The sequence below is a fragment of the Eubalaena glacialis genome, chromosome 18, assembly GCF_028564815.1.
Source record: "Eubalaena glacialis isolate mEubGla1 chromosome 18, mEubGla1.1.hap2.+ XY, whole genome shotgun sequence".
In the NCBI taxonomy this organism is placed as follows: domain Eukaryota; kingdom Metazoa; phylum Chordata; class Mammalia; order Artiodactyla; family Balaenidae; genus Eubalaena; species Eubalaena glacialis.
The window spans coordinates 7,243,116-7,266,152 of NC_083733.1; the positions used below are offsets into that span (position 1 = coordinate 7,243,116).

Sequence of the window (23,037 nt, forward strand, 5' to 3'; positions counted from 1 at the left end):
AAAAAAAAGTTCATGGAAACAACCCAAGTGTCCATCAACAGATGAACGGATAAACAAAATATGGTCTACCCATACAACAGAGTACTATTCAGCTGTGAAAAGGAATGAAATTTTGATATACGCTACAACATGGGTAGACTCTGAAAACATTATGGCTAAGTGACACCAACCAGACACAAGAGTATAAGTGTCACATAATACCACTTACAAGAGGTACCTAGAACAGGCAAATCCACAGAGGCAGAAAGTAGAATAGCGGTTGCCAGGGGCTGGGGGGAGTGGAGAAGGGAGAGTTACTGTTTAATAGGTACAGAATTTATGTTGGGGATGATGAAAAGTTTCGGGTATAGGTAGTGGTGATGGTAACATAACACTGTTAATGTATTTAATGCCACTGGATTGTACACCTACAAATGGTTAGAATGATAAATGTTACGTATATTTCACCACACACACACACACACACACACACACACACACAGACACACACACACACAGACACACACACACTTAGAACTCAAATGCCTAAATAAGACTGTGGCGCCACACTGTAGATAAAGAGAGAAAACCAGAAGCTGTGCTGGGGAAGGAATGGTGACCCGGGCAGTCTCTCTCCCTGGGCCTCAGTTTACCCAACTGTAAAATGAAAGCACCGGCCTAGATGATCTCAAAAGGCCCCGCCAGACCAGATGTGGACTCAGCGACCAGAGAGATCTCTTCCCTCGTGTAGTGACTCAGAGCTGATTCAGGGAAGATGCTGGCAGGTATGTGCCTCCGCCTCGTGACACCAACCCCCAAGATGCACCTCTTCCAGGTAAACGGGCGGTACACACCTACTAGGAGCAGTTCAGGCTCAGCCTGGCCTCTCATTATCCAAATGGCCACGCCCAAGCCACCCCCCCCAGAGCCCTGGTTTTCTCACCTGTGAGACAGGGAGACTGATGAGAAAGCTACCTCCTCTGCACCCCCTTCCTTTATATACCGGCCAGGGTGGCCGTGGAAGGTCACACAGGTGAGGCAGATGAAGCCCTAACTTCACCCCAGAGCCGGCTGCCTGGAGAAGGCCACCCTGGCCGGTGACTAGGACGGCAGGGACAATCCCAGCCACACCTGAGCTCAGCAGGGAGGCTGCCGAGCTGGAAAAACAGAACTCTCCAGGCTTTCCCTTGTCCAACCAATGCCTACTCATTTTTCCTCCAGTGGAATCTTACCAGGGTGGGGACGTGACGAACACGGAGGAAGTCCCTTGAGGACACAGGAGCAGCGTGGGACTCAGGAAAAAACGCATGGATTCAGGTCAGCCTGACCTGGGTGTGACCTGCAGCTGTGCAACCTACAGCTGTGTGACCCCGAAGGCCAGGGGCTGTCCCCAGCCCTGTGACACGGGGACACTGCCCACCCGGGGGGTTGCTGCAAGGGTGAGATGCGATGCATAAGCGACTGGCACACAGTAGGTGCTCAAGAAATGGTAGATTCCATTACTCCGCCCAGCTGGACAGTCATCTCAGCTCTCCCTACAAAATCCTCAGGGATGCGGAAGGCCTCCAGGCTCACAGCACACTTTTAAAGACAAATTTGAGAGTCATAAAAACACACCACCTCATGCCGCCCAGACTGCCAAATGTAGTGGGGGTAATGAAGCAAAACAAAGGGAAAGTCCAACTCTTCTCCGGCTTAAGAACACCCACATGCAAAAGTCAGTGGCAAAGCAATCACCCCAGCAAAACCCCAGGTCTAAATGTGAAATGGTTCCCTGGAACCCTCTCTCTCTCAAGTCACCAAAATCATGCTTCAGTCCAGGGCGTGGCTAAAGACGGTGCCCCAGGTAGGGAGCAGGGGGCGTCGCAAGAGTCGAAGGCAACGAGGGGACTCATTACTGGGGTCCTTCTATAAGTTACCAACCAAGGAAGACCCTGGCTTTCTCTTAGCTATGCTGGTCAGCCTGCTTGAAGTCTTGTGCGTCCAGGAGGAGAAAGCACATTAGAATTGTACTCATCCTGCACCTCACAGAAGAACTCAGTTCACTTCAGCTGGATCTGCCAGGCAACCTCCATCATACAGGCTCAGTAAAAACACCAACCTTTCACAGCGCAAAGGATCCATACTTCTGAGTCCCAATTCCAAACAACTGAATACAAAATCCACCATGGCCTATTTGGACATTCTCTGGACTGTCATGCTTACTAGAGTCTTTAATCCTTGACTACCAGGGGTTGGGGGTCATTCTGTCCCCCGCTTCACAGGTCAGAGAGGTGAGGTGGCCCAAGGTCACTGTGTGCCGGGCAGGCTGAGCGCTGGGCCACCATCTGCAGTGCCAGCGGAGTCGCCCTGTGCTCGACCACAGCGCGTCTGCAGTGATGCTCTCTGCCTTATCAGAGTGAAGAACTGTTCTAAACCTTAAAATAAACATTTTAGGGGCAAGAAGTACCAACCTTGAAACTCCAGACTAGGGTAAAAGAAAAAATCTTTTACCATAACCAAGAAGACTAAACACAGCTTAACAAGCATAGAAAATGCTACGTGGACAAACCCACTTGCCCAGCCAAAGGAGAACTCTGAATAAAAACCTTGACCTTTCATAATGAACCATTTTGCTTTTGTCATTTACATGTTTATTTCCGGGCAAAGTTCCATTCCATGCTAACTAGAGTGTCCCAGGCCCCCTGGACTGGTTATAACCTGAGGGGTCCATGAGTCAATCCCTAAAAATGCCTACACTATAGATGCTAAACTTTATGAGCCTGTCATCTTAGCATTTTGCCTGCAGAAGGGTCCACAGCTTTCATCAAATTTCCAAAAGGAGTGTGTCCCTCTAAACGGTCTAAGACCCAGTCTCCTGTCACATCCATTCGGTCTCCCTGTCCCAATCGGCCCAGATACAAGGATGGAAACGAGATGAGGAATGAAACAAAAAACACATCACTTCCCAAAGCAAGTCATGTGATGCATAAACAGGCCAAATTTAAGCGGCTGTGTTGTTAAAAAATAACAATAACACCACAATTTCATAGGTCTCCAAGAAGCAAAGAGGAAGAAATGCAGCATTACTTGAATCTTTAAGGCACAGCCACTGAGGGCAGGGCCTTGTCTACAGGGCTCACCACCACACGCCAGGACCAGAGCAGTCCTGGGCGCACACTAGGCCCTCCACCAGTATCTGCTGGAGGTAGAATTAACATTCCATGTCATTTATTCCTCACAACCCTGGGATGTAGGGATTACAATGTCTAGTTTCACAGACCAGGCTCAAAGAAGGCATGTGACTTGCCTGAAGTTACAACCAGTAAGAAGCAGAACTGGAATTTAAACCCAGATCCACACACTGCTATGCAAAACCCAGGTCCTTCCCCCGCACCACACTTTGTTTAGACGGTGGACTTCTAACCCAAAGTCATCTCTCAACAGCAGGCTCCACAACCCCAGTGGCTCCCTTGAGGGTCATTTAACTTCTCTGGGCCTTGGGTTCCTAACGTATACAGTGGGAGACACGGTGCATGCCAACAACAGTTGATTAGTAGTGGCTGTGTCCAGGCTCAATGGGAAGGATCGATTATGCCTGGGTTGATTAGCAATGTCTACCAGGGGCTAGGCAATGAGCAATGGCTGCACGTGTGTCATACATTCGCCATCCCAGAACTAGATGACCTGCAGGTTCTCTGCCAAGTCTGGCCACCTCTGATTTTAACTATAAAAATTTTAAAGGGGGGATATGGAAAAGGAAAGAACAGACTAACATTTTCCAACACCAGCCATAGCTAAATTCAGCAAGGCCAAAACTGGCTGCCCAGCCAGTCCTGCACGCTCCATGCACACAGCCCCGCCGCATGAGAGGAAGTGGAAAACATCAGATCTGCTGCCTGCACACCCAATAAGACACCCTGTCCAAGCCAGAAGCAGCAAAACTGTGGGTTTGTCTGGCTTGGCCTGGGTTGTAAAACACCTCATCAGTAAGCATAGAAACCTCGCAGGGAGCGTCATCGGGGTTCATACCCTGGCCCGACCTCCTACCCATCCTGAGCTCTAGGCAAATTACTTTACCTCACTAAGCCTCAGTTTTCTCATCCTGGACAATCCTCAGAGGATTGTCATAATGATTAAACACAACGGTGCATCAAAGTTCTTAACACAACAAGAAGCCCATAGTAAGTGGGCAAAGAGCCACGGCTATCATCATCACCATCATCACCATTTGTCTCTGAAGGGGGCATATTTTCAGAAAAAAAGTATAAGTGCAAGAGATTAATTTCTTTCTCCCCATGTTTAGCATTACAGCCCATTTGGTTACTACGAACTCTAAAAGGGAAGAGGCTCTGAAAACAACTCCATCCTCCTGAAGCTCCTGGTGTATCAGCCGGGGCCCTGGGAAGAAACAGATGGCAGACACAAAACGGTGCCATTTGAAGGAATTGTAACAAAAGGACAACATACCAAGGTGTGGGCAGAACACAGGGAAAACACAAGAGGTGGTTTTCTCCTAGGGTGACCAAATGTCCTGATTTGCTTGGGACTGAGGGGTTTCCCGGGACACAGGACATGAGTGTAAACACCTGGGACAGTCCCGGGAAAGCCAGGACTCGGTCACCTCGTTCCTACCCTATGCGATCCTACCCCGAGGCCTGAAGGGACAAGGAAAAGGAGCAGTTACTGAAGCCCGGAATTGGGGGGCGTGGGGTGACAGGACAGGGACCGTGGCCAAGGGACGCTGCCTGCCCACAGCAACCCTGAAGGAAGAAGCCAAGGGCCTCCATCTCCCTTCAGGGTCCCCACTTATGAGCCAAGCCCACCTGGAGGCCGGAGGGCACAGAAGCCCGTGGATGAAGGCCACACAGCCAGGTCCTGGGCACAGGGAAGGATTGGACAAGAACAAACTGTTAATCCTGGGATGGCCAGGGGGCCGGACCCCACCTCTCAGAAGGCTCCCTAGGGGGCCTGGTGGGGACTCAGAGCTCCCAATCTTCGTCCAGCAGGGAGAGGACCCTCCTCCTGCTTTGGGATGGGAACACAGGATGGAACAACCAGACTCAAGCTCCGTGAAGCCACCCATCAATGGGCTGAGTTCTCGGCAGGGGTCCAAGGAAGAAGCCTCCTCCCCTGGCAGCAGGGTCGCCGCCAACAGTGTGAGCGAGGCTAAGACGACACAGTGAGCTCCCTCAGAAGAAGAGGGCCTTCCCGGGCTCTGTCTAAACGAGGCGCTCTGTCACCGCAGACCCAAGTGGGGGGACCAAAGGTGGAAAGCCGAGGGGGGGGCGCGGTAGGGGTATGATATATACACAGGTGCGCCTCATGGAAGGGCCGTGAGTGGGCTCCCTACTGGCAGGCTCGGACCGGACACCACCATTCAAGGCCCTGTGCGTGTGTCAGGGGCAATATCGTTGAGAAAATAAAAGCGACTTTCAATTCTGTTTTTAAATCATATTTTCCAAGATCAAAATCTTATTTCCCAAGCACTGCTGCTGAAAGCTGAGGTGAAAACCACCAATAATGTCTTAATCTTCCCAACTGCCGGCTTCTATCTTGCCCAAGTCGGGGACACGGTGCCTGGGGTTGAGTCCAGGACTGTGGTCCATTCCAGGTCCCGGTGCCCAAGGTCACAAGCACACCCTGGAGGTTCTCCCAACAGCTCCGAGGTCGCCAGACAGGGCCGGGGTTTCCAGCAAAACGTGAGACCCTTTTCTGTCCCTGCGACACCTGGGGCCTCTATACATCAAGCAACCGTATTCAGCCAGAAGCCTGTACTGACATCGGGTATTACTGGATGAGACACCTGCCTTCGAGAAGTTCACAGTCGAGCCGAAGTGGGAACGCAGTGGACAGAGCAGCAGCCAGGATTGAGCTGGTGGTCGTAATGCAGGAGCACTGACTGAGCACTGGCTCCGCGCCTGACACCACTAAGCACTTTCCATGTATGCATCCTCTCCTTCATTATTCGGATAACCCTGGGAGGTGGCCACGATTATCCCCAGCTTACAGATGAGAAAACTGAGAGCTGGATCACACCACTGCTTACATGGTCTAATATGAAGTGTCTGAATCCACAAACTCTGGCCAGAGCTCGAAACCACTTTGCCCTCCCCCCCCCCATTAGGGAAGGACTGACCTGGGAAGGCAGGGTCTTTGGCGCCTCTACCTCCACCTTGGGTTTCAAAGTGGGGGCAGAGTGTTTGCAGCCCCCCAATCCGCAGCACACACCCCTTCAAACAAGGCCGTGGTGAATGCCGAGCAGGGCCTGCCCGACACGAGACTGCCCAGCCGGGCCGAGCAGGGGCTGAGATCCACCAGCACTCGGCTGTCCCGGCCCAGAGGCGCCCTGCTGACCACTGGGGCATTAGAAGAACCCCAGACCGCCGCCCTCTGCAACAGTCTCTGGCCTGAGACCCTCGCACCTTCACTGCACCTGCTGGCAGGACCCACACATACTCCAGAAGCTTCCTCTTTGTATCTTTCCTGGTGGTATGGTTCACTTAGCTCCAAAAAGCAGAGGGACCCAAAGCACAGCCTTGGGTGGGGCTTGACTCAAGCAGAGGAAGGCCTTTATAGAAGAGCCACGTAGCCAGGTCGCCCACCACGGCCCACCCCCTTTCCTCGCTGCCCCCATCCCCCCAAAAACACTCAAACAGGATTCGAGAAGCAGTTTTCAAAGTCATTTTCCTCACACCAAAACTTCCTAATGCTAATTTCCTCTCTTTCTTCTTTTTTATTGGCATGAAGCAATTCCCCTTCCAACAACCCAGATCTCTGAAGTCCTGAGTCATCAGGACAGCAGGGGAGTCGACAGGAGGGATCAAAGGTGTGGGAAGCTCGCTAATGCCCGGGCCAGCAGGATTTCCTTCCAGGGTCCCTGCCGGCTCTCGGCCCGGCCACGCAGACAGAGGGATCTGGGCTCCTGCAGCCCCATGCAGTTCTTGGTTCCCACCTCTGTGCCAGGTTCCAAAGAGGCAAGGTGACTGAAGACAGGAGCACAGGCTCCCAGCCCTCCCACGGGCCAGCCCACAGCCGGGGCTGCTCATCAAACGGGACCTCTCAGGGTAGGTGGGACATCAGCCAAGTCGCCACAGGGGTTCTCAACCGGTGACGTGCCCCCCAGGGGACCCATGGCAACACCTGCAGGCATCTGGGGCTGTGGGGAGCGGAGTACTGGCACCTAGTGGGCCGAGGCCAGGGACGCTGCTCAACATCCACAAAGCCCAGGACGGTCCCCACCACCAAGTAAGATCTGGGGCCCAAGATCAATAGGGCCAAAGGGGACACGCTTTGAGATCATGCATGAAAATGGCTTAGCACTTATGAAGAAGACCCCGCCCTACTCGCTGTGCACACGATCATGTGTGTCACACGTACCCGTCCAGGAAGAAAGCAGAGATGGCTCTACCCCAAAGTGTTCATCTGGGTGATTTCTGGGTGGTGGGATTATGGGAGAATCTTTTCCTTCTTTATTTTTTAAGATCATCATCATCCCTGGGTGATTATTTTTGTTTTGTTTTACAAGTACGGAGGCGAATAGCTGGTAGAGAAGACAGACGGGCAAAGAGGCAATCGCCACCCAGCTGGGGAAGCGCCAGGTCGCAGGGAGCAAGCCCTCACTCCAACTGGGGGTCAGGGAAGGCTCCGGGGGCCAGCAGCATTCCCCACGGCAGAGGGGAGAGGGGCCGAGCCAGAGCCCCGAGGGGTGGGGGGAGCCCAGCCACGCTCTGAGATGGGCTCCAGACCCCATGCTCGCCTCCACCAAGCCATCACAGCCGGCTCTCAGGGACAGGCCATCTCAGGCGAAGAAACAGGCTCCGAGAGGTCGAGTTCATAATCCCAACACCAAGCAGGCAGGTGAGAAGCAAACCTCCACCCCGGCTCTCCCAGAGACGCGTCTGCAGGAAGACGGCCGAACCACCCAGGGCGAGACACTCGACTCTGTCCCCACCCTCCCGCCTTCTGCACGGCCCCCCTGCTCAGCAGGGAGCCAGCCCTGGCCACCCTGGGCCTTCCTGAGCCTCTGCTCCTGAGCCGGGCTCACAGCCACATGCAGTTATTCTCTGGAGCCAGATGGCCTGGGTGCAAATCCCAGCTCCACCACTACTAGCTGGGTGAGTAGTGACCTCATCTCTCTGGGCCCCAGTTTGATCATCTGTAAAACAGGAACCATGACAGCAGTACCTCACAGGTGCATCGGGAGGTTTAAACAAGCTCACCTACGTACGACCCAGCAGTTTCACTCCTGGGTACGTATCCGGAAAAAAAGAAAACACTAATTCGAAAAGATACACTCACCCCAATGCTCACAGCAGCATTATTTACAATAGCCAAGATATGGAAGCAACCCAAGTGTCCATCAACAGACAAATGGATTAAGAAGATGTGGTATACATATACAATGGAATACTACTCAGCCATAAAAAAAGAATGAAATTCTGGCATTGCAGGAATGTGAATGGACATAAGTCAGAGAAATATAAATACTGTAGATGTCACTTTTGTGTGAAATCTGAAAAATAACACGAATGTATATAGCAAAACAGAAATAGACTCACAGACACAGCAAACAAACTAGTGGTTACCAGTGGGGGGGGGAGGGGCAAGACAGGAATATGGAATTAAGAGATACAAACTACTGTGTATAAAATAGATAAGCAACAAGGACATACTGTACAGCACAGGGAACTATAGCCATTATTTTCTCATAACTTTTAAGGGAGTGTAAACTGTAAAAATACTGGATCACCATGCTGTATACCTGACACTAATATAATATTGTAAGTCAACTCTACTGCAATCAAAGAAAAGTGCTCATCTACGTGAAGGCTCAGAACAGTAGACGCTGTGTGAGCGCTAGCTGCAGTTCTCACTGCTTTGCTGGTGACTGCTCCTCACCGCCCAGGTCCCCGAGCTCGAAGCCAGCAAGGAGGCGCCGGGCTCCGTGCAGGAGGCCTCTGGCTCTGGAGCCAGGTCGTCTGGGTTGCAGTGATGTAACCTGAAACTCACAGGGCCTTAGTTTCCCCAAGTGTAAACAGGAGCCTCGGGGGCTGGGTTAAACGCACAGATACACCCAAGGCGCTTGGCGGGGCTGGAGGAAATGATCGATCGTTACTGCCCCGCAGTCACCTCCACCCCGTCCTGGTCTGTGTGACCCCACAGGCTGACCCTGCTTGGACCCCCAAGCCCAGTAGCCACCAGACTGCTGGGACGGGTCAAGCTCTTTCACCCTCCCACCGTCAAGGCAAGCGTCGGCCACAGGGTCGTGAAACGCGACCCAACGGGAGCAACAGGCAGACGTCAGAGTCACTGTTCCTCTTTCCAGCGGGGCAGCCGTGCCCCCACTGCCCCATAGCCCCCAGGCCCGAGGGCCCACTAAGGGCACCAGCAGGGCGCCACAGCTGCCCTGCCTCGGCCCGACGGTGCCACCTTCCCAAGCCCCACGGCTGGGCGGGGCCTTCCCACCTGGCCTCCAGGAAGGAAGCTTCCAGAAGGGGAGCCCTGGGAGCCAAAGCTCAGAGCGGAGGTCTCAGGCCCGGGATCCAGAAAGCACCAGAGGCCTCTGGTGGCAGCGGCCTCACGGGCCCGGCAGTGGGCCAGGAACCGCGGGCCTGTGTCCACCCCGAGGCCAGCTCTGCAGGGCAACTCGAGGGCCCACTGCACGCACTGTCCTTCACTGGAGGTGAAAGAGACACGCAGGGTTCCAGGGACGCAGAGGGTGGAGGTCTGGACGTGGCTCTTCCCTCTCCCCTTCCAACAGGAGGGACCACCCAACTGAACCTGTGCGGCAGCTCATCCATTCCTTCCTTCACTCATTCATCCACTCATCTGGCCAAAGAGTGTCCGCTGAGAGACACAGCCTCAGGGTCCCCGTCTGTAAAATGGAGGGAGCGACCGCAACTTGCTGGGCTGTTATGGAGGTCACCGATGTGACCGCCCAGCCCAGCTCCTAGCAAACAGACTCTCGTGAGTGGCCACGAGACCACTGCTGCAGTGGTCACTACAGTGACTAACGCCTGGCCTGGTGACTCACATCCCTGCACTCCTGAAGCTTCCATTCAGGGGCATCCCGGGCTCCCAGCTGGCGGCCCGCTCCCCGTCCCTCTGCGTCACGATCAGGGCCCTCCCGGCTCGCACGTGAATCCCACACTGACTTCGAGGGCCCCTCTGGGAAGCGACCCTGCCTCCATCTTTCTCCCTACCTGCTCTCACGGTGCCAACCACTGCTGCGGCCCCTCTGCCCATTCCCACCCCTGGCCCCCAGCCCCTTCTCTGCCAGCCCCCAACCCTACCTCTGTCCGTCCAGATGCGTCTCTCCTACGAAGTCCTTCCTGAAACCACCTGGCCCCTCCAAACAGCAGGACAAGGCACAAATCTCTCTGCAGATGTGTGCTCCTATGGTGCATCCTAATTTGAAGTGTCCCCCAACTGAACTGTGAGCCTTTGGGGAACAAAGGGTCGTCTGACTTTGTAAGCGTAGCACCAGGGAACACTCACCTTGCCAGCCCAGTGCCTGGAGATACTCACTCCACAAGTGCAATACCTGGGAAACTCCCTTTGCACACACAGCATCTGGTACTCAATTCACAAACTTGGTACCTGGCGCTTACCCTTTACAAATACTTGGCATTCACTCTCCAACACCAGTTCCCTGAACTCACTTGACAAATTCACAAAGGGATGTCTGCCAAACATCGGCAAACGCTAAACTGATAAGCCCACTGATTCCCCACTAAGACGTTTCTGCAAGAGGCTGAAATCATTTTACGTATATCCAACAGATGCACATATATTCACGGACAGACACACTCAGGCGTGGCGGCAGACCTGCCTTTCCCTCTCAACTCCACTTCTTCCCAGTTCTCCTTGTCTGAGTCTCCGTTGCAGCATCTATAAAATGGGAAGAGTAATAGCTGCCCCGTAGGATTGTTTGGAAAATTAAAAGAGCACAGTGCCTGGCACTCAGCAGGGAGACAGTAAGTGTCGCTGTAATCACGAGTGCATTGCTCCATCCCTTGCAACAGGTTCACTAAGATGTTTTATTCCCCACCAGAGAGCAGACTGCAAACTTTCCTGACCTGCCACCAAGCTCAAACCCAGGAGCCAGAAGAGACCACGCCATCTGAATTTCCTTTCCAGGGAAGCAGCTCTGCTGCTGGTACCCTGGAGACCTCCAAACCACTGCAGGGTCCCAACGGTCCTGGGGTGGGTGTCGCCATCATTCCGTGGTCTCCTGTCTCCTGGACACGGCTAACCCCGCTCCCTAGCCTCCCCCGCACTCGGGGGTAGCCGTGTGACTGAGCTGTGGCCAGTGGAGTGGCCAGACCCACAGACCGAACCTCCACCTGGTTCTCTCCTTCTCCCCAGCCCCGACTCGACGAGGCCCTGAAGGGGCAGAAACCCCCACTGGACCGGGACACGAGGCAGATGTAAACCGTGCTGCGTGAAGCCCCCCAGGTTTGGGGGCTGGCTGTTGCAGCAGTCAGCCCACCCTGACTGTGGCCCGGCCGCATCCACGGGGACGGCTCCACCACCCGCTGAGCCTCACGCAAGCACGCGTGGCGATTCAGATTCACCTGGGCTAGACAGTGAGCCAACGAGGAGGCAGTCTGGGCTTTCCCAGGCTGCGTGCGCCTATCTGCAGCTTCTCTGGGCCTCGAAGAGCTTGTGACTGGCCCAGGACACTAGGACACGTTCCAGTGCCATCTCCTCTCTCCTGATGACCCCAGCCCCAGGGAACCCTCCGCTGCCCCGCCCCGCGGAGTCCTGCCCACCCACCCGGGGACTGGAGAATCCAGCTCTTCTGCTTCCCTCCAAAGTGAGTTCACTCAGCCTAATCTGTTTATACACTCTCCGGATCTGATACCAGCTTGAAAGCAGGAGAACCCATGACAAAGGAAGGCAGTGAAGGTGCTACGGGTGCGGGGAGTCCTGGGTGTGAATCCCAGCCCGGCTGCTGAGTCATGTGGAAGGGTCTTGGGGCAACACGCTGGCGCTCAGCGCTTCCCCCCCTCAGCGCTTCCCTGTTGGAAAAAAGCCTGAGGCGAATTCAATGATTAGGGTGTGCTAGGTCCTAGAACCTTTGTAACGCAGTACGGACAAAGGGAGCTGGTTTTGGTAATGTAAGAGTCTCTTAAAGCACTGCTATTCTTCGCTATGGGAGGGAGCGGGTTAAATAAAACACACACACCCCAGAAACGCTAGAAACGAAGGAAGCTCCATGGGGCAGGGAGCTGCCTTTACGCCCAGCACCTAGCACATTCTGGGTGCTCATAAATATTTTTTAATAGATGATAACAGCTCCTGGAAGGCAGGGGTGATGACAACTGTAGAGCAATTACTAAGATCCGGGCCCTTCACTGGGTGATCTCTAAGTCCGGTCCAGCCTCAGGGCCTTTGCACTTGCCATCCTCTCTGCCAAGAATGCTCCCCCACTAGATACCATCTCCTTCCCTGAACACCATGTGCAGAGTAGCAAGGCTCCTGGTCCCCAAGCCCCGCACACCCCACCCACCGCTGCTTTGTGTTCTCCGGGGCCAGACAGATTTTATAATTACTTGCTCAGTGGTTCATTGTCTGTCACCTACCCCAGTCCAGGAGGGCAGGGGCTGGTTTTCCTCAAAGTGCCTACAAACAGTGATATTTATCTGTTGAATGAACTGCCGTGCCTTACTCCACCTAATCCTGACATCACGCTAAAAGGAAGTCCCCAGAATGTGAATTTCACAGATAAGGAGGGAGGTTAGGTGACCTGCCCAAGGTCACCCACCAGCTAGGACGCTGCAAGGGCAGGATTCAAGCTTGCCTGTCTGACCCCTCTGCTGCGACTGGCTGTTCTCCCCCATCCACCTTCCTGACACCCCAGACACCGGTATGTGGCAGGTGTAAAGAAATGGCTACTGGACATTCAGCTTCAGCACAGCACTGAATTTCGGCACCAAAACTATGTGCTCTGTGGCCCCCTTCCCCCAACAGACGTGAACCCCTCCCCCCCACACACACACACACGTGCCGCACCACCCTTTGTAGGGCCCTGCTGGTATCAGCCACGCTTCCTTTCAACCTCACACGGCCTCCCTCGGTGGCCCGCTGAAGGCACTGGGTGCCTTGTCACCAGAGCCCGGAGCAGGGAAGAGACACTGTCACTTCCTCCTTTTCTCTACCATGGGGCCAGGCGGCCTGGCTTCCATCCTGGGGAGGCAGGAAGCCTGGGGACAAAAACGATGCTCGCAGGTGGAGCAGGAAACAGCCCTCCTGGCCATGCAGACCCTTGTCCTTGGGGCAGAGGTCAGCGGGACTGCCCGGAGCCCCCGACCAGTTCCTGGTGGGGCTGGGGGGCCAGACCCCCAGGAGGCTCCCTAGCCAGTGACCGTGAGCCAGACCCCAGCATGACTCCAGACCGCAGTGACCCCAGGCAGCACTGCCCTTCCCCCCTCTGAGGGAGGGTCAGCTCACCCTTGCAAAGCACTGTGGGACTAAATATTTTAACACTCACCAAAGAAGTAGACAAAAAACATTCAAATTATCAAAAGAGAAACAACTCCACTCAATCAAAGTGGAAAGTGTCTTGTTGGAAACTGCAAAAGCCTGGGGCTAACCTAAATGTCCAGTGATAGGGGATGGTCTACCTACATTATTACGGTGCCCCTCTATGACGGAACACCATGCAGCAGGGAAGAGCAGCTGTGCAGGCACAGATCTAGAATGACTGCCAAAACACACCGTCCAATGAACAATAACGGCACAGAACTGTGTGTAAATGCCCAGCATGCTCAGCAAGGACGCAGGGCTGGCCTGCGAGGAGGAGAACTAGGGGCCATGGGCCCGTGGAATAAGAGAGAAGCTTCATTTTCCCTTATATGCCTTGTTGTACCATCTGAATTTATTTGATGTGCACGTTACTATTTCAATTTTCCAAAAAAAAAGAGTTCTGTATTTTTTTTTAAAGAAACTAGACTGTGCCCCCTGAGAAATTTTTCTTAAACTGCTTTCAACAATTTCATTGCTTTCATACATACCAGATCCACTAAATACCCCTAACTTTCCCAAATGCACCGCTCATCTCAGGAGACTTTCCTCTAGAGACTGCCCGTTTTTAAATAGCAATAATCCCTTGCATTTGGGCAGAATTTCTTGAAGCACTCTCAGGGTAATTAGGAAAACACAAAGTGGAATACAGGCCCCTTGTCATACCCCTACTGTGTGCTGGCCGTCCTGCTAGGTGCTAATCTGAGTGATCCCCAATCCTTTCAGCAACCCTGTAAATGAGGTAGGATTATCCCACCCTCTACGAGGAAAAGCAAGCCCCGGCAAGGGAAAGCAACGTTCCAAAAGTCACACAGCCAGGAAGCTGTAACCTCAGAATCCAGAGCCGGTACAAGTGGCAGCAAACCCCGTTGTGTTGCCCCACGGTGGAGACGCCCTGAACCATTAGGCTGCCTTGCTTAATCTCACTTAATCCTTTAATCAAAGGCGCAACTTGACCATCTCTGATGTTCATTCCACCAACACACCAAGGGGATACCATCCATGTGGGCCAAGCTGAGGCCGGCAGCGAGGCACCCTCAGAGAGCTTCGGTTTTTTAGGATGACACGGTCACCAGGCTCCCCCTAAGCCTCACCGGACGTGGTGCCCCAGAAATGCCCTCTCCCACTGCCAGGTGAGTCAGCGGGCTCCCCGGTTGGCACAGAGGAGCGGGCAACACTATACACAGCCACCTGTGGGCCACGGAGCCCAAGCCAGCTCGGCAGCAAAGCCCAGCCATGAGCAGCGAGCGAGACACCTTCAACCTGGACTGGTACAACTTTGCCAGCGGCTAGAAAAGGCATCTCGGATTGCGCCAGGAGAATGGCAGCATCAAAACTACTCCCTCCTTAAAATGCACTTATTTATTACAGCCTGGGGAAGGCAGACCACGTGTGCTGTTTACAGAGAATTCAGATTTTTTCCTCCGCTTCTGTCTCAGCCCCTCCCCTCCACCACCTCCAATCAGACAAGTAACCTGGGAAACAAATCTGATATACTCCAAAATCTTATGACAAATGGCACTGAAAGAAAAAAAAAATTCTTTGTGTTTATTTATGCCACAAAAAAAATCACATAAATCAAAGGCGGGGAGGACGGGCACAAGGAGGAGGTGTAAGTGACAAAGCGGAGAAATGAACACGCGTGTACGTGTGCACACAGGCGAGCTCCCACGGGACTTCTGACTACTCGGGAGGACACAGATTTTCATTCCCAAGGGGAAACCACCATCGGGATGAAGGCAGTACTCTGACACCCAGTAGGTGCTTTGTAAGCATAAGTCCAATTTCAGAAGGTTGCCGCCCCCAAGAAAACACCAGACTAAAGAAACCAACGAGAACTGAGGTGACTCCTCTTTTCCTTTCCACAACAGAAAGCCCAGAGACATTTCAATTGAAGCAGCAGAGTGGTGAAAATTTAAAAAACAAGTCACTGATGAATCGAGGCTTGAGAATAAAGAAGGCTACTGTGCCTGTGCTCTGACCCCTGTTTGATCAGATTGGACCCTCCCCATTCTGAGATGCCACGTGCTACATGTTAAAAAAAAATAAGGTAAAATAAAAGGTAAGCAGCTGATTCGTACTTCTTTGGTGCAGAGGAGACAAAGCACACGGACAAAGCCCTCTTCCAGAGGACAAACATGCCTAGCAGGTGATCAAATTCAGTCCAGACACGAGAACGGCAAAATGGATTCTGGACCCAAGGACCCGAACCTTCTTGGCTACAGCCGACACCATGGTTGGCAACCACAAAAAGCCCAGGGAGGCCGGGGACTGGGAAGTCTGGACGCGAAAGGGGAATGAGGAACGGCGGTATCCAGGCCACAGCCTGGGCAGATGCGCCCTTCCGCTGGCAAGGTGCGGCCGTGTGTACCCCAGGGAGGGGCGGACGCCTCCCAGTCCCCCCTCACGGCAGCCGGGTCACTGGCGCCTTTGTGTTTCCTCCTTTGTTTATGAGTCTTCTGGATCCAAAGTCTCCAGCACAGAGTGCATCAGGCCCGGCGCTGTCACCGGCCATGTCAGGCACTGTTGACTCTGCAAGGATTTAATCAGTAACCGGCCCAGCAGATAGGCACAGGGGCAAGCTCCAACCTGACCCCAGAGAAGGCAAAGTTTACAGCCAGGCCAGGGGGTGAGGCCGCTGGCCCCCTGGGGCCCCAGGCTGAGCCCATCTCCCCGGCAGGGAATGGAGAGAGGTCCGTCCACCTGGGGGGTGTACCCAGCTGGAGCCGCCTGCCAGGTGGGACTGAGAGCCCCCGGACGCCTCCACCCAGGCCTGATGCAGCTGTGGTCCTGGAAGCCTGGTCTGTAGCTCTGACTACCATCCAACTGACTGGCTCAGTGCAGACAGACCCTGAAGACGGTTTGGGCAAAGAGTGTATTTGGTTTGTTTATGGGTTTGAATCCAGATCAATCACTCCGAGTCTTGTGCCTGAAGCCCACACAATTAACCAGATAATTACCAGATGGTTCTGAGGTGGGCTGTGTAGAGGGCTTAACAAAAGGATGATGTACACTTTATGGAAGGCTACGACCAATACAAAACACCTGATACACCCGGCAGCTCGAGGCTGGGCCACATGGGGCTTTCCGTTGTAGTGAACTGCACTCAAATTCACCTTTGTTTCGTTTGGGCTCACATTTCTCAATCGAGTGCTTGGGCCGCACTATAAAATGCAGACAGATTACATAACGCCCGGGCCTCAGGGAAACCCCTCAGGGGCCTGCTTTGCTTCCCGGGGGGGCCTGGACACACCAACAACCAGGTGTCTCAGGACAGGACAAGGTCCCCAGAGGTGGTGCCACGCACACCCCTGCCCTGGAGGCCACGGCCTCAGCAGCCCCCCTCCACGCTCACAGGCCCTAGCAGGGAGGGCCGTGCACCCCACCGGAGCCCACCAAGGCCACATGTAAGGACACTCCCTGCCCTGCCCGCGGGGCTCGCCAACGACAGGCGGAGAAAGGGGACAGCCCATTGGACACTCGCGCGTAGTTCCTCCCTCCTCGCTTCCCAACGCCACAGCAAGGCTCTGCTGAGACAAATCTTGGGCCACGGATGGCCCTCGGCCCCCAGTCTAGAAAATCACGGCTCCTCTCCAGAGAGGCCCAAGCAGACGAAGGTGCCACCCACCACGGCTGGGGAAGGTGGTGCTGGGGCCCCTGGCTGCTTGAGAAGCCAGCGCAGGGCTTCAGGCTCCCTTCCTCCCCACTCTCTCTCTCAAACAGATACCTCTTGAGCAATCAGAGGTAAACTGGGGAGGGGGAGGGGCACCTTGAGCCTCCAAAGCTGGCTTCCCCCAGCCGTGGGCAGCGCAGCACAGCTCCTGGCTTCTCCCGGGGGCGCACGGGAGCTCGGCCTGTCCTTCCCACGGAGGGTCACTGTGCCTCCCGGCCATCTTCTCCTCCCCAACTCCCCTTCACTTTAAGGGGTGACAGAAAAAAAAATAAAGCTCCCCCAGCCCCGGCCAGGGGGAAATTCTGAAGCCAGATTTGGAGGCTGCTGGTCCCAGACAGGGAACTATTGAGGACACCAGTTCCTCCCTGAATCTGAAACACTGCGCGCTGGCGAATTTTCTGAGGCTCTCCCTCCATCAAATGAAAAGCCAAATGCCGAGGCCTGTGGCTCGGGACAGGTTTGAGAACGTGCAGGAGCCTGAGACTGGAACTGGACCGCTTCTCGGCAACCAGGGATCCTCCCCGAGAAAGCAGCCTTTGCAGATTGCACCAATGTGCCCACAGGAAAGAAAAAATAGGTGTTCTGAGCACGTCGGACCCAAAATTCAGAATAAAAGTCCTCGTGTGCTTCCGTGCCCTGGGGGGAGCGGGGGGGGGGGAGCTGTTTCAAGGAGTATGGTTTCTTCTGCTAACTTTTCCCCCTCCCCATTCCTTGGAGCATGTGTCACGACCTGTGACACACTGCCAAGGGAACATGGATGCTGGGGAAATGTCTGCACATGCTACATGTTTGTGACATGCTATGTAAGCGACACCCTGTTTCCCGGCTGGGTTTTCTTGGCACAGGTGTGGGCAGGCGTTAGATTCAGCGCCCCCACCCCGACCACCGTGCTTAATAAACCGGATCACGGTTGCCCCAGAGGGGAGCGTGCATTCTGGGGAAGACCTGCCACCTCTCCCTAGAGGACGGGACCCCCTCACAGCAAGGCTCAGGCCCAAGCAGAGCTGGTGCTTTAAACTGTCCTCGTTTCAAAACACAAAGCATCCTGTTCCGGCTCCTGCCCGCCAGCCTCCCCCGCTGCGACCCCACCACAGCCCTCTCTCTCCACCTTGCAGATTTGATTTCAGAAGCAGATCGATGACTTCTCTCCCTCTCATGAGGGCGACCCAGTCCCAGCCATGTATTTTAAAACAGTAACAATAACATAATAAAACCTCCAGCAACAAAACACACGTATACAATACTGCATAGACAATGCAAGACCAGAACCCCACAGGCCAGCTTCCGCACTAGAACTTGACCGCCCCCCGTGGGGAGGAGATAGCCCAGGACCCCTGCCCCCCCCTCCCTCCCCCTCCCCCTCCCCTTCCATCCTCCCAGTGTGCCAGTGAAATTTTTTCAGGAAGGGAAGCACCCACTTTTGCCTGCCAGCCCGGGCAGGAAAAAGACGGGTAGAGAGCAAAGAAAGGAACTGGCTTCTGGAAATTCTTTGGGTTTTGGGGTTTTGAGGTTGTTGGGTTTCTTTTTTTTTTTTTTTTTCCCTGGTTGTTTTGTTTTCCCATCCGCCGCAGATCCAGATGCGCTTTCCGAAAGGGAACCCCACCACCATCAGGGCCCAGCCTCGGGGGTCTATCCCAAGGTCCCATCTGTAATTAACACAAGCGCTGGGCCTGGAGGTACCCAAATGCTCAGTCCGGGGTGGGCCAGATCCTCTCCATAATTCTAAGGGTCTCCCCGAGCCCGCCGGCAGGGCAGAGCTTGGATTCCACAATCCAGTCCGGAGCCCAGGCCAGGAGGGGGGCGCCCGGTTCTTCCCGCCCCCCGGCGCCCTGCAGGCCCCGGGCTCCAGGTGCAGCGGCAGGCAGGGGGCAGCCGGTGGGAGGGGGCGCCTCCCGGGCCCCGAAGGGAGGCGCGGGGGTGCAGGCGCGCCGCCGCGCAGAGCGACTCACCGTGGCGGACGCCAGGCTGTTGTCGGCCAGCGTTAGGTGGTGCGGCTCCCAGCGCCTCAGGAATTTCGAGGTGAGGATCTTGCTGAGAAAGGTCCGCGGGTGCCGGATGACACAGACCTGGATGTCGCCCTCCTGCAGCAGTTTGTACCTCATCCCGTTGCACAGCAGAAGGGCCCGGCGGCAGGGCACGGCGCCCATCTTCGTGCCCTCGGGGGCCGGCACGTCACCCCCCAGCAGCGGCTTGGTCTCCTCGATCTGCCGGGGATCGCCGCCGCCCGAGGTGCTGGTCAGATCCATGGCCGGCCGGGCCGGGGAGGGGGCCGGGGGCGGGGAGAGGGGCTGTCCCGGCTGCCCGGGCGGCGGGGCCCCCGGTCGGCGTCCCGCACCCCCCCACCCCCCAGGAAGGTGGGGGGGTGTGGGGCTGGGGGCGCCCCGCAGGGGAGGGGCCCGGGCGGGCGGGCGGGCGGGCGGCCGGCGCTCGGTCCTTCCTGCGGGGCTCCGGCTTCCTCCTAGCTCGTCGGATGCATGCTCGCGGCGGCCGGACCGGCTCGGCGGAGGGGCGGGCGGGCGGGGACGCGGGGCAGCGCCGGCGGGGGGGGGCCGGGGGCCCGGCGGCGGCGGCGGTGAGCGGGGGCCGCGCGGGCGGGCGTGTCTCGGCCCCGCCGCCCGCTCGTGTGTACAGTACGTGTGTCTGGGCGGCCGTCCGCGGGCGAGTGTGCGGCGGGGGCCGCGGGGGCCGGCTCAGTTGAGAGATTGCAGAAGCCGCTCGGCGCCCGCGCGATTGGTCCCCGCGGGGTCATGTGCCCGCCCCTCTGACGTCAATGGCGGCAACGGCGGCTGCCGCCGCGGCTTCGGCCTCTCGCAGGCGGAGTCCGCCGCCGGGCGGGGACGCGAGGGGCCGAGGCGCGGCTCGACGGGAGGGGGCGGCCCCCGGGGAGGGGGCTGGGGCGGGCGAGCCCTGGCAGGCCCGGGCCCGCCCCTCCCGGAACCTGGGGAGTGGGCGGGGGCCGCGGGGGCGGGGCGCGTGACGTCACGCCGAGCCGCGCCCCCGCCGGTGCCCAGGCCGGTGCTGAGCCGCGCGGCCCGCCGGCCCGACGGATCTGAGAACGCGCCGCGGCCGCCGCAGCCCACCCTTACCCCCGCGGCCAGCCGGGATCCGAAATGTCAGCGCCCCGAAACCTGTCTACGCGGATGGCGGAGGTGCGGCCAGGTGCAAACCTGAGGGACCGGGGCCGGGCTGGGCTGGGCCGAAGGTGTGGGGACAGGACCGCAGGCAGGACCTGTGACACCCCCGGAACCCCAGCTCAGGCCGTCCACCTGGCTGGCCAGATGGCGCCACAAGACAGATATTTCCTCGAATTGAACATGTCCCGTCAGTTATCCGGGGAATGAGCCACACTGCCCTGGCTCAGCCTGCAGGACTCTGCAGGCCTCCTGATCATTTACAGATGTCTGCCCGCCGTGGCCTTTGGGGTCCTCAAGCCTCCGGGGTAGAGGGGACAGGCTCCCCAGCCCCCCTCCTTCCTTCTGCCCCTGGAGTCTGATTAGTTCCTAATAGGAACCTAGACAACAAAATCCCTCCCCAGCGTTACCGGCGCCCCCCTCCTCTGCCTGCACCCCAGCAGCTCCAGCATCTTTACCTCTCCCCTCAGGCCGGGACCGGGTCATTCATCTCTGCATCCCCAGGTCCTGCGCAGGGCTGTGAGAGAATCATATTGGAAGCCCCTTTGGGGAATGAGCTATGGTGTCACTCGGGAACGCCAGCCGTGCATCAAAAAAACGTTCCCTTTCTGCCATCAGGAGTGGCACCTAAAGCCACGCAGCAAGTCCTCTGCTCTGGGGTGGGGCTTTCTCACAGCCACGCACTTCTGCAGTTAATACCATTAAAACCCCCAGATCTGTGCCTTTTTTGTTAAGTGAAGGTGTCTCTGTAGTGAACACACAAGTGTGTGAGCATGCGTTGAATTGCATCATGAGTGCCGAAGTTTGTCCACGGCAGCCCTACAGTGGGGACTGCCCCCTCCCCCTCTCTCCCAAGAACAGACAAGATGAGGGCTCCCCCAAACACTCTCACCTGAGCCTGGCCAGGGCTGGGGCCAGGGTGGAAGGCAGGGCCCCCGCATGTGTCCCTCACCAGAGAAGACGCATCTCCAGCCTGCCCAGGAGACGGGCAGAGCTGTTCTCTCCTCGTGAGCCCTGGGGAGGCACAGTTAGGCGGGAAAATGGGGAATTCACTGACTCCCCACAGCCTGCTGGCAAATTCTGTTCTTGAAGTTCTGAACATCAACGGCCTTGAGAAAACCATCAAGCAAGGAGGAGTCAGGCAAGCCAGAGACCCCACCCGGTGACACAGATGTGGATGCCAGAGGTGGGGATGGCGGGTGGTTGTGACCGAGACGCCCAGGCCACGCCGCCAAGGGGGTTAGGTCTGTTGTCCGAACCTTGATTGAGCTCCTGCCGTTGCAGGAGTAATTCCCAGCGTCCTAAGCACGCACGCAACTTTTCCTTCTCACAGCAACCCATGACACAGGGTTGACCCATCAGCATCCCCTCCTGCAGGTGAGGATACAGAGAGACTGCCAGGCTCACTTAGCTAGCCAGGACTGAGCCCAGGTGCGGAGCTCAGGGTCTAAGACCATGTAAAGACAGTGACCACACTGTGCTTGGGGCTACAGGAAGGGGGAGGGGGGGGTATCTAACCCAGCCGGGCTGTGGCACTGGGGACATGTCCTGACTCCAAGAGGTCTTTAGGAATCAGGTAAAGAAGGGGAAAGGTGCTCCTGGAAGGGGGGATGGCACATACAAAGGCAAAGAGGTGGGAAGACCCTCAGCCTGTGCAGGAAACTCCAGACTTTTTTTTTTTTTTAATTTGTTTTTTATTTTATTTATTTTGGGCTGCGTTGGGTCTTCGTTGCTGCATGTGGGCTTTCTCTAGTTGCAGCGAGCGGGGGTTACTCTTCGTTGCGGTGCTCGGGCTTCTCCTTGTGGTGGCTTCTCTTGTTGCGGAGCATGGGCTCTAGGCACGTGGGCTTCAGTAGTTGTGGCGCACGGGCTCAGTAGTTGTGGCGCACGGGCTTAGTTGCTCCGCGGCATGTGGGATCTTCCCGGACCAGGGCTCGAGCCTGTGTCCCCTGCATTGGCAGGCGGATTCTTAACCGCTGTGCCACCAGGGGAGCCCCCGACATTTTGCCAAGGCATGCAAGGAGCCCAGTGGATGCAGGGCAGAGGCCTCAGAGGTGAGCAGGGGCTGAGCGGGCAGTACCTTGAAATGCAGGCCCAGGGACCAGACTCTGCCCTGAGAGCAGTGGGAAGCCACCACGTGGGGCATGCAGGGAGTGACTTGTAGATATCACCTTCATAAGGTCACTGGCCACAGCATGACATGGACAAGATTTGCAGAGCAGCAGCCTGGAGGCAGGGAGGCTGGTGAGGAGGCTGTTGAGGGTACCCGGGAGGGAGGTGATGGGGTCCAGCAGGAAATCATGGAGTGGGGAGGCTCGGTGGCAGACAAAGCAGCTGCTGTCCACTCGAGGGACATCTGTGGACCCCATTCAGGGGGCAAAACTTCAGCAGAACGAGATTTACCAGGATGCAGAGGATCCCTGATTTTATCCAGACATCCTCAACACTGCTTGACATGGTGGTTGATTTGTAAGCATTAAACAGGAACAGCATGATAAAATGACCAGCACCCAAGTGCCAGGTACTATGCTGGGGGCGTTATATATATATATATATTTTTTTTTTAACATCTTTATTGGAGTATAATTGCTTTACAATGGTGTGTTAGTTTCTGCTTTATAACAAAGTGAATCAGCTATACGTATACATATATCCCCATATCTCCTCCCTCTTGCATCTCCCTCCCTCCCACCCTCCCTATCCCACCCCTCTAGGTGGTCACAGAGCACCGAGCTGATCTCCCTG

The 23,037-nt window shown here is 55.9% G+C and overlaps 1 protein-coding gene across 1 annotated transcript in view; it reads right to left on the reverse strand.

The window, feature by feature from the left end:
- Positions 1–19,663, reverse strand: part of CMIP (c-Maf inducing protein) — a 235,047-nt gene extending 215,384 nt beyond the window's left edge. The window contains exon 1 of the mRNA XM_061172842.1: positions 19,111–19,663. Within this exon, the coding sequence (XP_061028825.1) occupies positions 19,111–19,407 (297 nt within the window). The 5' untranslated portion in view covers positions 19,408–19,663. The remainder of the gene's footprint in view (positions 1–19,110) is intronic.
- Positions 19,664–23,037: the final 3,374 nt, after the last annotated feature.